The sequence below is a fragment of the Brachionichthys hirsutus genome, chromosome 20 (genome assembly GCF_040956055.1).
Source record: "Brachionichthys hirsutus isolate HB-005 chromosome 20, CSIRO-AGI_Bhir_v1, whole genome shotgun sequence".
Classification (NCBI taxonomy): domain Eukaryota; kingdom Metazoa; phylum Chordata; class Actinopteri; order Lophiiformes; family Brachionichthyidae; genus Brachionichthys; species Brachionichthys hirsutus.
The window spans coordinates 7,268,794-7,282,432 of NC_090916.1; the positions used below are offsets into that span (position 1 = coordinate 7,268,794).

The 13,639-nt window shown below is 47.2% G+C and overlaps 3 protein-coding genes across 3 annotated transcripts; 2 read left to right on the forward strand and 1 right to left on the reverse strand.

Moving 5' to 3' along the window:
• Nucleotides 1-285: 285 nt before the first annotated feature.
• exoc8 (exocyst complex component 8) lies at nt 286-3,771 on the reverse strand. Its single transcript, XM_068753890.1, has 4 exons — nt 2,595-3,771; nt 2,130-2,383; nt 1,141-1,389; nt 286-1,023 (listed from the first exon to the last, which is right to left on the reverse strand). Exons 1-4 carry the CDS (start codon nt 3,763-3,765, stop codon nt 616-618), a joined length of 2,082 nt encoding a protein of 693 aa, XP_068609991.1. The 5' UTR covers nt 3,766-3,771; the 3' UTR covers nt 286-615.
• An 857-nt stretch (nt 3,772-4,628) lies between these two features.
• Nucleotides 4,629-7,440, forward strand: sprtn (SprT-like N-terminal domain). The gene is made up of 6 exons (XM_068753820.1): nt 4,629-4,954; nt 5,031-5,130; nt 5,209-5,337; nt 5,417-5,696; nt 5,929-6,676; nt 6,725-7,440. The coding sequence occupies exons 1-6, from the start codon at nt 4,629-4,631 to the stop codon at nt 6,837-6,839; spliced, it is 1,698 nt and encodes a 565-aa protein (XP_068609921.1). The 3' UTR covers nt 6,840-7,440.
• A 4,050-nt stretch (nt 7,441-11,490) lies between these two features.
• fam89a (family with sequence similarity 89 member A) lies at nt 11,491-12,814 on the forward strand. The gene is made up of 2 exons (XM_068753993.1): nt 11,491-11,739; nt 12,512-12,814. The coding sequence occupies exons 1-2, from the start codon at nt 11,491-11,493 to the stop codon at nt 12,812-12,814; spliced, it is 552 nt and encodes a 183-aa protein (XP_068610094.1).
• Nucleotides 12,815-13,639: the final 825 nt, after the last annotated feature.

Sequence of the window (13,639 nt, forward strand, 5' to 3'; positions counted from 1 at the left end):
TGCAGGAATGGCAGCGGATTCCATGCGGCTTTGTCTCCGACTCAACCGAGACGAAGTGGATTGTTTCCCACAGCTATTACTCTGGTGCTGCTGTTTGAATGTGATTTATGCCGATTAGTTTAAAAAAAAACACATCAGAAAACATCCCATAATTTAACATTTCAACAGGCCATAAGAGGTCAATTGATTAATAAATTTACAAACTGCAGAGCTTCTAATTCCATCAGCAGCAGGGGAAATGTTCCGAAAAGGATCACCACAACACCGATCAAAAGTAGTAACGATTTTTATTACATTTCATGTTGACTGTTAAACTTTGACTGTCTCAACAGTGAACATCTATCAACGCTTGTCAGACCCAGTCATCCGTCTTCAGTCCTGATCCTGGTCCAACAGCATTCAAGTTAAGAACGAGCGATTGAAGACGAAAAGACTTTTGCTTTTCATCCCTTAAAGTAGAATCAACACGGGATTCCCAGGCGTCGGTTCGAAGCTGCGCACGTTACGCCGCCGCTCCGGAGGGGAAATGAGCACATGCGTCAGCAGCCGCTTCTCTGAAATGCTGTTTGACACATCCGTCCTTTGTCCAAATCGACTCTCCGCCCACCTAGAGTGTCACACCAGCGATATGGTACTCTCTGGATTGATCCGGGCGGACCTGGTGCTCTTCCTCAGGTCCTGCAGCTGTTTGGCCGGCTTGCCAACGCCCTCCTCGAACCGGCGCTCCACCACCGGCAGCACGGTGTCGTGGAGGAATGCGGCGTTCAGCAAGATGAAGGCCTTCTTCTCGGGCTCCTGCTCGCAGCGGAGGCTGTAGTCCACGTGCTGCACGGCCACCAGGACGATCTCCCTCAGGCTCTCCAGCAGCACCATGTGCAGCTCGGGGAAGTAGAGCTTCACGCCTTCCTCCAGGAAGCTCATCGTCTGCTTGGTGAAGGCCACGACGGTGTAGCTCAGGTTCACCCAGCAGTCGTCGCCGGTGTGCTGCTCGAAGCCGCCCACGCCGCAGCCGCGCATCTCGTCCTGCGGGGAGAGATTCACAGGACGCCGATCGCTCAACCGATGCGAGGAAACGATGGTGATCAATGAAAGCGAACAAAAAAAAAAAAGGGACATCCCAGAGGCAACCCAGAACCCCACCTTGAGTTTACTCAGCGCCTCGGGGGTCATGAGGTTCATCCTCCTCCACATCTCCTCAGAGTTTCGGTGCTTGGTGGCCTCCATGATGATGTCCTTGTAGCCCAGGAGCGCCGCCTTGATGTCCTTGACCAGAAGGGACTGCAGGGTGAAGGTCAGGTCCAGGCCGATCTCGGTCAGCAGCTGGCAGTGCTCTTTGGCCACTTTGACACACTCCGCCGCCGTCGACAGGCTCTCCTTACTGTCGAACACCTGAGCGAGGAAGACACAGAAATATCACGTCATCAGCGTATCCTGTACGGCTTCACCATGACCGGGAGGCTTTCAGGAGATGGTCGAGCGCTTCGGTTTTCAGTTTCCATCCTCTAGTTGAATTGAAACACTCTCATGTTTGCCATCGTTGCGTTTGCCTGGAGCTGAAGTCACTATTAGCGCGAGTGTCCACGGAGCTAGTGGCTCCGATAGATAGCTCGATTGTGGCTGGACTGCGATCCCCGATGACGGTGGAAGTCGTTCTGGTTTTAGGCTGGGGGGGGGGTTCTTTTAAACCAGTGCTTCTCAATTATTTTCTGTTACGACCCCCCCCCCAAGGAAGAAAAAAACATTTTGCGAGCCCCCTGAAAAAGTAGCACTCTTTACGCGGACAGCAGCTTTGTAACGTAAAAATAAACATGAAAAAGAAAGAAATATAGATCAACTTACAACAAAGAATAACTTTATTACCATTTTTTTTATCTGCAACAGAAAATATTTGAAGTGCATCAATTCGCCTGAAATGTTTTTTTTAATCCTTAAACTACATTTTTTACAATTAAATAATAAATTAAATAACATCAATAAATAACAATACTTTAAAATTGATCATTAACTTTAACATAAAACACTTCAACCTAGAAAAGCAAAATGAAAAAAACAATTGTGCTTTTAGCAAAATGAGGAAGCCCTGACATCGCACCGCGACCCCCTAGCAGGTAAGACCCGATCGACCTTACCTGCTTGCTGAACGCGTCCACAAACATGCTCATGGCCGATCTGGACCAGACCACGAAGGCAGAGTAGCAGCCCGTGTTCCCGGCGAAGTCCATCTGGAACTCCTTGGCCGTCTCCTGCAGGCTGGTGAAGAAGATGTTGCAGAGCTTGTGGATGTAGAGCAGCGTCGCTCCTTCGATGCGAAGCTGCCTTATGGCCGTCTGGACGGCGGCGGCCCGGTTCTTCAGAAACAGCTCGCAGGCTTTGGTGGACTGGCCTGAAACGGGAAGCGAAGCGGACACACACACACACACAATATTCCAGGTTTACTGTCATTATTTTAGCACAAGGCATCAACACGACGAAATTCAAAGTGCTCTTCAGTGCAAACTGAGTTTAGCATTAAAAGAAAAACACACCAGATTCATATCAAAGCATCTAAAAGACAAGATGAAAGGTGTTATTGATAAGCAGCCAATAAGCAGCACCTAGTCTGATCAGCTGGGACACGGCCCTCCGAGTGGCTTTCGGCCCGCCGCGGAGGGAGCGATCCGGAGACAACTCGAACACCAGGACCTCCGTCAGCTGCCGCACGCGCTCCTCCACCTTCAGCTTCAGCTCTTTGGCCCGCTGCGTGACGGGCTGCCCTCTCAGATGCCCGTTGAGCTTGTCCAGCAGATCCACGGCGCCTTCGAAATCTCTCTGGGCGATGCACACGTCCAGATCCTCCGGCAGCTCCTGGATCCAATCGACGGCGAGGTCCACGCTTCCCTCGGCGCCGGCGGCCTCGTCGTCCTCGTCCGCGTCGAAGGGATTGGTGGACGCCGCCGCCGCCGCCGCCTCCGCTCTGGCGGGAGACGTCGCCGGCGGCTCGTCCTCCTTCTTGCGCCTGTCCCCGGTGGCTTTGCTCTTCTTGGTCTCATCCAGGATCTCCAGCCACTCCTTCTTGATTTTGCTGTTCTCCGCCTGGAAAACGCGACTGTCCGGGAACATCAGGATCTTGAACATGTCCTTCATGGGGGGGTTGTCCTTCACGTTGACCACGGCGAAGCTGTCCAGGTCGTACAGGGCGTTGTACCTGTACTTCACCGCTCCTCTGCGGCTGGGCAGCCAGGTGGCGATCAGCAGGCAGTCGTTCATCAGGAAGGCGTGCACCTTCTGGATGGGCGACATGTTGTCGACGTCGAACTCCACCAGGTCCCCGTTGTAGACGAGGTGCCTCCCGGGGGTGTCCATGATGCTTTTGACCCCCTCCACTTTCTCCAGCAGCGAGGTGAGCGTCCTCTGCTTCACCTCCTCGGTTTCTTTGGGGAACGCAGCCTGCATCTCCTTGGAGGTCTCGTCCTTGTCCGCGGACAGCAGCGCCTGGGTGATGCTCTCCATGATGCCCTTCTGCTCCGTCAGGATGTGGCTCAGCTGGTACATCTCGCTCTCCAGGTAGGAGATCTCCTTCGCCGTCTCGATGAACTGCCTGTAGTTCTTGTAGACGTTCTTCTTCAGGTTTTGGGCCGTTTCGTCGGCCAGGCTTTGGATTTTTTGACGGTGCTCCTGCAGATCTCGGTCGCCGTCGGACTGCTGCGACAGCTGCTTGACGTAGTTTTGCGGATCGAAATTGGGCGATTCGAGCAGTTTCCGCAGTCGGTTCCCCGTTTCCGACATTTTTACAGCTTGTGCTCGTTTGCCTGTTCCCCCAAAATGTTTCAGAGTTATTAATATATGTAGAAACTGAGAGAGTTCGCTATGGGTGCTCCATTCATTTCCGGTCGCAACCCAAACAGGAAGTAGAACATTGGTTGACGCCCTAGACCGTCACGTGATTCAGAAAAAAAAGATGTCCAACAAATTGGGTGAACAAAAAAATGATATTGAATTTGACCGCTCGCATATTTCTACATTGTTAAATAATGCTAACATTTTCAAAATTAGCTACATGAAGTTTCAGTTCCACTTGATATATGACTAATCATTAGCTAGCCAATTACGAATTTCTAACGCAACATCTCAGAGAAAGTGTTTGAGTGGCCAACTATTTTTTATTTTCTTCTTTCGATAAGCGTTCTGCTTGAATGTATATATATATATATATATATATATATATATTAAATTAAGCCCAACAAGAGAAGCTCGGTGAACAATCATCGTACACACGTCAACAAAGAACGCTCAGTGGTCTCGAGTTTGAATATGTTTTTATTTTATTTTGAAATCCTTAACGGAAGTGCTTCGGTTGCATTATAATTCACTTCCTGGTGAGCCGATGGCGAGATAGGACTGGCGTAGAGCAAAAACATCTCTGTCCATGAAATATATATTTTTATGAAATAATGACCCGAACGTCCGGTTCTTTTTTAAGAATAGAACATCTGACAGGCTGTGTTCGGCTTTTGTCGTTCGTTTGGGAGCCGATTGCAAGCTATGCTAGCCAATTAGCTTCATCAGGCTAACGGGGCTTATGTTAGCTAGCTTCGTTACGGCCCGTAGTAGCTGTGGTTGTTGTTGTTGTTGTTGTTGTTGTTGTTGTAATGGATGACGACCTTCTTGTCGCCTTAAAGCTACAGCAGCAGTTTAACAATGAATACGAGACTTCGTTATGGTCATCAAATGGCTTTAAAGATAATTTCCTCGGACAAAGCAGTAAGAAACGCAAAGTGGAGGTCGCTGGCAACGACGTCGTTCCCTACGCGAAGCCGGGCGTCCATCCCGAGAGGCCGCTGTCCATCGTGGACGAGTCCTGGGAGACGCTGGACCCGAGTCCCGACGTCAGAGCGATGTTTCTGGAGTTCAATAGCACGTTCTTCTGGGGGAAGCTCAGTGGCGTCGAGGTGAAATGGAGCCCAAGAATGACGCTGTGAGTTCTGTGTTCGTGCTCCGCGCCACAGAAGAGTAGCTTCCCTGCTCTCCTCAACGCTTTTTCCTGTTTTTAGATGTGCTGGTTTGTGTTCCTACGAGGGCCGAGGCGGGTTGTGTTCGATCAGACTCAGTGAGCCTCTGCTGAAGCTGAGGCCCAGGAAAGATCTGGTGGAGGTGAGGAAGACGGCCGGATGGATCCAAATGAAGTCATCCTGTCTTCTCCTTCGTGATTGTTCGTGTCTTTCCCCACAGACCCTCCTTCATGAAATGATCCACGCCCTGCTGTTTGTGACCCAGAACAACAGAGACCGAGACGGTCACGGCCCCGAGTTCTGCAAACACATGAACCGGATCAACCAAGCCAGCGGGACCAAGATCACGGTAAAGAGTATTTGTGTTTAGTTGTGCTCGTCTGTTTTCTTGTCAGATTATTATCTAAATGGAAGCTTCTCCTTGTCAGGTCTACCACAGCTTCCACGACGAGGTCGACGTGTACCGGCAGCACTGGTGGAAGTGCGACGGGCCCTGCCAGAACCGCAAGCCCTACTTCGGCTTCGTGAAGCGGTCCATGAACAGGGCGCCGTCTTCTCTCGACCTGTGGTGGGGGGACCACGAGAGGACGTGCGGAGGAAGCTACGCCAAGGTCAAGGAACCCAAAGGATACGTCAAGAAAGGGAAAAAGGATGCTAAAAAGGACGAGAGGGCGTCGGGGAGTGGAAGGCCTTCGAGCACGACGGCAGGTTAGTTTAGTTTAGCGGGAAGAATGTAAGCGAGAGGGAACGGCTAGCGTAGCAAACCCTCCTGCGCGCTCTCATAAACACGTCGCGTCTTGTTTGCTTCGACCGTACGAAGTGTTCATGCAGCACATTGTGGGTTTTATAGACGCTTTAATTCCGACGTTAGAGGTGCAGCAAAAGAACGATACATTTCTGAGTATAAATATCCGATTGTGTAACTTTTCACCCCCCTCAGGGTCTGGATCGCAGGACATCAGGACCGTTATTTCATTCAGCGGCAAAGGTTTCGTACTCGGAGGGAAGTCCCAGTTGTCCTCCCCGTCCCGCTCCGTCTCCTCGCCGCAGCAGCAGCCGATCACCCCTTCGCCTCCGGCTAGCTGTCTAGCACCTCCCACTTGCTCCGACCTGGAGGACGATGGAATCTTTGTTGCGGTTCCGTCCACCGGGCCGGCTTCCTCAACTGGGCAGAAGAAGAGATCCGTCGGTAACGCGAGAGTTTTCGTGAACGTCAACGGTTCACCGGTGAGAATCGACAGACCGCGCGGCGGCGGCAGGAACCGAGAAATGAGCAAAATCCGGCAGAGGTCCATTGAAGAACTCTTCAGCGGCACAAAGGGGAAGTCTCAGTCCTCCAGCTCGAACTCCGATACTGAACCGAAGCCACAAAACGCTACCTCTGTTCCACCTGTCTTTCCTAAAAGACAAATTCACAGCGGAGCCTCCTGTCCCGGAGCATCGAGTCCCAGTAAGCCCAGTAAATACCCCGCTGTGGGTTTCATTGGAAGCAAGGGGAGTCCTCCCAAAGCAACACAGTCCAAGTATTTCAGTCATTCTAACGGAGATTTAGCCGGGAGTCAGGCGTCGAGAAAGAGGCCGTGGAACGACCGCGACGGCTCGGCCACCGTTTTCGACTTCTTCCAGAAAAGGCTAGGCAGCGTATCGGCGACATCGAGGGAGTCCGGAAAGGCGAAAGCACCTGAAATGCAGCAAAGAACTATCACTTCAGCCACCTCCTCTTCATCTGTTTCCAGCGTCCCTCCCTCATCGTCTTCTGCCTCCCCCGCGCTCACGGTCAGCTGTCCTGTGTGTCGAGCAAAGGTTAAGGAGTCTCACATCAATGAGCATCTGGATTCCTGCCTCTCCTGAAGGAGGCGCTGCAGAGTTTGTGCACAAAAAAAACTAACTCTCAGGGGAGTTCATGATAGCAGATTCATGAAAAAAAAAAAAAAAACGAATCCAGTAAAATACCAAAGACGGAAGTATTCTTGTTTTAAAAATGTTTAATATTCTCCAATTTCAGTGAAAAGTCTGTTTCCTGGTGTCCCTTCGGTTTCTCTTTTATGCTGCACCTGACTGTGTTTTAAGGTGAAGAGGCTGTTTGCTGTTTTTTTTTATCTTCCAGCTTTTCCATATGCTGCCCTTCACACGGCAGGCAACGCCGCCTGACCTCTGTGGATATGTGGCTCTCAGATTTCACTCGTCCACTGTTTATTCCTGCTAACCCCCCCCCCCCCCCCCCCACACACACACATTTGCATCTGCAGGGTGAGGCGGAGCACGCGGGGCTCATTTGGCCTCGGCAATGCATTCCTACAATCAGTTTTTAAAGTGAAAGATTTTCCACAACGGGAGAACTTTAAATCTCATTGTTCTGCTTTTTATATGTCTGTTTTAAAAAGAAATATGTGTAGGTTTTGTAGAGAAATAAAACGTTCTTGTCTGTGAAATGGATTTGTGTTTTCACTGGTGTTGGTTTGTCTGTCAGCAACATTAAAATCTACATTGATTTACATGGAAAGACGAGGGGGAGACTTTTTCCTGTTCGGGGTTTAGTTCATTTTGGGGGGGACAGAAGAGAAATCTGAAACAGAGATGAGTCAAGAAGCATCATCGGGTAGAGCGATAGATAGGAGGAGGGGGGGGGGGAGGCCAGCTGCTGCTCAGTATTTGCCCTTCTCCCCCTGCAGGATGGACTGGAACGAAGCCAGGGGCAGCAACAAAACATGTCAGCAAATACCCTTCCGGTTTAAATTACCACAGCTGGCTGCTGCACAACTCTCTGATTCCCATCCAGCAGCAGCCTCAGACAAGCAGAACAGATCAAGTAAATAAAGTTGTGTTTGATTTTTTTGTCTCGTTTTTTTAGCATGTAAAAATGTGACTTTTCAATAAAAGAGTTACATAAATGTCTGAACAATTCCCAGTCATATTTATGGTCCTGTGCACTGAAGTTACAACACTTGAATGCAACATGCTCGTAAGGTCAAAAGATCAATAAATCTGAGCGGTCATGTCCCGTTTCCTGAGGAAAACAGAAGGAGGAAGCTGTTTAATGCATCTATAGCGACTCCAGAGCAGGTACGTCCGGCCACCTAAATGTGCATTGATGGGATTTCATCATGCTATTGTACACGGGGCTCAAACACACACACACACCCATTGTTGCTATAAATACCACGTCTCATTCTGATCTCATTCTGACCAGGGGAGGAAGTCGTCAGCTGCTTCCTGTCCAGAGGTAAAAACCCATGTCAGTGGAACCAGCTGTTCTTAGTGACCACTCCTCTTTCCTGACCTGCTGTACAATGACACACACACACACACATCCCTCCTTTCAGACCTATTGTGTTTCTCTGGCAGTGGCGCTTCCCAGATGAGCTCCAAGTTCAATGCAAAGCTTCGGAGTGATTAGATCTGAAATGCGAGGCATTTCCCTGTAAAGATCTTTTATCACCATATTTCTTTTTTTCATTATGTTTTCTTTCGTCAGTGCAATATAACAGAATAAAGTAACCAAACTGCCATCTTAAAGGGAGGTGATTGTATTAAATTTGAGTTATTGGACATTTAAAAAAAAATTAAAAACCAAACATAATCTGAGATAAAATGTTCAACATTCAATGCAAGTACAGTAAAATCAGTACCTTGTAGTGTAGACATTTAATTGACATAATTTTTTCTTGGAAACACAACATTAGAAAACATTAGAAGACAAAAAAATATGGCATGCAGGTGGGGGGGGGGGGGGGGGAACTGAAATCTGACAAAATAGAAGTGAAGCAATGAGGGAATATCTGAAGGAAGGAGTTGGGGGGGGCTTTTGTGCCTACTTGAGCACTTAATGTAATTTATTTGGCTTTCAGCAAGATATCGCTTTCCAGCAGAGACATAAGAGGATATCTTTAGACCCGCCTAAGTGACACAAAGTCGTTGTGCCTTTTAGCAAGGCAGATTAATACAAGCCTGCTCCGGTGACATGCATCCCCAGGGGGGTGCCATCATACACTTAATCCTATGATCTGAGGAGCCAATGATGACGATAATGATGATGATGATGATGGTTATAGAAGGGGTCCCTTGGCCCATAAAAGCCTCACCCGAGACAGATTATCCTTGATCGGGTTCTTTAAACTATGCAGCTGTTGACTGTCAGATGATGGCTAATTGCTTTAAGAGCGGGATTAGGCTAATGCGATGCTGTTCAAGGGCAAATACTGTACGGCATGTCGTAGCGTGTTGACTGATCACATGGCATCAAAACAGAGTGAAACGGTTAGCACTTTGTCAACACACTATTTTATAAAAAAAAAAAATCAGGAATTTATGTAGTAGTCATGCATGAAATTGTTATCTCCAGAGCTGGAAAATCAAAACCGCATTTTGGCAAAAGGTTTTTTTCTATCAACAACATGCATAAAAAAAAATGTTTTTTTTAAACTAGCAGTAAAAAAAAAAAAAACATCCATCCACAACAATGCTAACAACGCTAAATGGTGCTGGTTAGGTCAGCGCCACACCTGTGACCTTAACGACCTTTAATGTGCAAATGACCAGGAAGTTAAAAAAACCTGCAACCACAAACAGGTTGAAAATACAGTTCATGAAACCGCTTATAACAAGATCGACAAATGTTACAGCCCTAGTGTTGTGTTGTTGTTTTTTTGAAGTTGTGGAAGAGCACCCAAATATGCTTGAATGTAAAAAATAAGTCAGCTCATGATCATGATTAAACCGCAGACGTAAGGGCATTTAAACGCTGGCACGAACTTGTGCAATGCCTTTCAACAGACAACAAAGTCTATATTGAGTTAAAGTGTTTCTTTTATACAAATAGAAACAGGCTCCAAGGCCACATGCTTCATCCAATGTGTGTGTGTGTGTGTGTGTTTGTGTGTGTACTACAGCACATTCTGCTCTTTTGCCAAGCAGTTTCTGTGTGTGAGAGATTCTTTTGTGTGCTGCTTTGGAGGTTATTGTAGTATTATTGTTGTGACGCGGCTGCTGCTGGCTGGGGGGGGGGGGCAATGAAATGGAGCCCACCATCTGTCCTTTATACTACAACTATTGTCCTGCACACACATACACACACATACACACACATACACACACATGCGCGCGTGCGCTGACATAACCTCAAACCCTCTGCCTACTGTTCGCTGGATTAAATCTCTCAGTGTGTGTAAAATAAACAGAATCTCCATGAAAACAAAAATAATACATTTATTTTCATGCTAAATCACGCAGAATGCTCATGGAAGATGGAAAATTATGTGCTTCTTTATTGGAAAGAGAATATTATATCGGCGCTCTAACGTACAAAAGGTCACGTGTTAAAATGTTCTTGCTTCGTCTTTAACTTGAATAAATGATGGATGAATTATACAAAACACCAAAATTTACTGACGACTGGCAAACTATACAGCCATGTTTGCAGAGCAAAAGGTGGACCTTAACCGTAGCGCTGAGGCCTACCTACAAAAACAAATAACAGAGAAGCTAATAAAAGGCCTATAACGCGTGCAGCGTGACATCATTCGTTGCTCAGCAGAGTCATCAGCCGCCGCCACCACTCCATGGACTCTATATGGGGTATTTATGTAGCTGCAGCCTCAAAGCAGGTGCCACACATCTCAAAATATCTGAAGCATCTGACATCAAAAGCTTTCTGGTTTACAATTATGCTGACTTCATTCACTTGTCAAAGGGAATTAAATGTTAATTTCCAAAAATCCTATTTAGAAAATTCAATTTTGATTATGAATCAAAAGAGTTGCAAGATGTTTCAGTTACAAGAAATGTATGTCTCATCTCTCGTTCTACTTTTAGCTTCTTTTCCTCATTAGGTCTGTTTAAATTACATTGTGTAATGACAACTATGTGTGTATATACTATTAAATTGCGCATTAATATACATGAATGTTGCAAAGATGTAAACATTTATGCTGAAAATACAGTTTTACTGGCTGTTAATGTTGGCTGGGAGACGCCCAGGAGCCACTTTGTTAAAAGGACAGGAAACGGATTTTTAGTTGAGCTTGAATTCAGTATCGTCAAGTGTTTGGCAATAAATCAGAATAACAGCGGAAACGAATTTCAAAATAAATCCCGTCTGAAAGGCGGGCTGCATATTTCTTCATCAACCTTTATTATTTTCCAAGGCTAACACATGCCAAAACCTTTTTTTAAAACATATAACATTAGAATTGCAGTTATTGATGTTGTCATTGCAAAATGTGACGTTATGAGTGGCTGTTTTCAATTAGGCCCACCCATAACATAGGGGAGTAACACCGATGCTTTTATTTTGATAATCATATTAGACAAGTCAGAAATCTAATTCCGGTTAGCTTGACGCGTCGTCGCTGACCGCCCGCGGCAGAGAAAAAACTACGGCTGTTGCTCGGCTCACTGCGGGGCGGCGGAAGACCGTCTCCGCCTTTCTAGTATTTAAAGACTCGGCATTCAACTTCAGTGGAAAAAAACCGAACGGCGCTTTGGAGTACTGACTCCCGGGACGATGAACGGCAAGTCAGCGAACGGCTCGGCGGGAGGAATGGCCTGCATCGAGGGTCTTCCGCCGCTGCCGAAGAGCCTGAGCGGCTTGCTGAACTCGAGCGGCGGCTCCTGGAGAGAAATGGAGAGGATGTACGTGAAGAAGACGATGATCCAGGATGACCTGAGCCGAGGCAGGAGCAACGCCGACAACCTCCTGGCGAGCAAGCCTGCGAACCTGGACGCTGCTCTGGCTCTTCTGCGGAAAGAGATGGTAAAAAAAAAAATAACACCTTTATTTTGTTTGACGACAAGAAAAGTGATCCGTTTTCACTTACGGTGCGGGCGGAAGCCGTGTAATCCCCGGCGCTGCGTATTCCCATAAGGAACTCTGGCAATTAAACGTCGCCTGGCCTGTAGACAAACGCGCACACCTTTTATCACGCAATTAAATTCGTGACACATTATATTGGAGTCTCCTCATAGATTCGGCATGTGTGGCATTTACCATACATTTGAATATATTAACCAAATATTCACTTTAAAATGTGGATGTCGGTTTTTCCACAGAGCATGCTTGCTCAGAATTCAGTGTCGTTTGTGAGATAAGAAATCTAAAACACTGTTTTTTTTTTTTTAATGGAGTCTGGTGGGAAGAATAACATGCTCACATTTATTATCAAGTAGACTTCTGCCTGCCTCGTGGTGAATACGTAATAGACCTTTTCATCATATCCAGTAATTCAGATTAAAAAGTCATACTCCTGCTGAAACTCTACCCCTTTGGTTTTTTTTCCTGAGACAGGCTTATCCAAATCCTGTTTGGCGTCATGCGCTCTCCTCTCCCTGCAGCAAATTCCCTGCTCCAGGCTTCTCGCTGTTGAACACGATACAATGGTTCAAACGGTCCGACTTCCTGTTAGATTTGATATCCATCTGGTCTGACGCACGCGCTTGCACTTTAAATAGTTCTAGCGTGTCATTTTTCTAGTTATTCTGTTCGTAATATTTGAAGTTTTTTTTTTTTTTACTACCGCCTTCTCCAGGTGGGTTTGCGCCAGCAGGACATGTCGCTGCTCTGCCAGCTGTGGTCGCTCCACGAGTCGATCCAGGACTACAAGGGCAGCTGCCAGGACCTCAGCGCCGCCTCCAGCCTCAGCATGATGGAGAACGGCTACTTCGACGAGGACGACGAGTATTACCCCGAGCCCGGCGCCACTCCCACCGGGGAACAGCCGGACGGAGACGACGACGACGACGACGGCGACGGGACGGCGGCGGCGGCGAATAAGAATGGGAGCGGCAGTAGCAAAGACAACAGCTGGGACTCCTTTCACGTTACCATCTGAGGCCTCATTCTTAGCATTATTCCTCTGCAGACTCTGCTGGTGCTGCAGGAGGCTTCAAACAAATGTTTGCAGCCTGACCAGGAGCGTCTTCGGACTGCAGAGCCGAGAGGATCGAGCGTTTCTCGCGGAGCAGAGATGGACGGTATTCACAGACATCGTATACTCTAAATTACGCAAAATATATACCTTTTCTTTCTGTGGACTTCTCGGCTGCTGCTTCACCGTTTTTGGCAGAACTTTTATACATTTAAAAAATATAAATATATAATAATTATATTTATTATATAATATAAATAAGATTTTTTTTCCCTGCTATTCTACCCGGATACAAGTGTTACAAGCATTTATGGATTGGACGGTTTTTTTTGACTTTTAGTGAATCCAGATGATTTGGGACTCTGCAGCCGATTGTTGGTAACAAGAGACTTTAAGTGGTGAAATTATTCCTACAGAAGAATGGATAAACATCTGGAGTCCTCGCAACAACAAAAAAGAGTTCGCGGTCGGGAGTGAGCGCTCCTCCACTTTCTGTTTTGTCTTTTTTTTTTTTTATAAACAGAGTCCAGACTTGCTCTGAAAATGTGAAATGTTGGAACGGGTGTTTGGATAGGCGACTCTAAATCCGGTAAGCTCCGTGTTTTAGGCAGCGGACGGTGCATTTGGCAGAACCTTCGAGCCTCTGCGGGTGTTTGGGTGCGTTAAATACAACCCTGATGTGTCACTGTTCTCTCAGTGGGCGGTGACAAAGCCCCAGGCTTCTGATTGGTCATTAATCCCAGCGATAGCGATGGGTAAATCGGTTGTTGCAGGTTAGTTTCCGTGGTC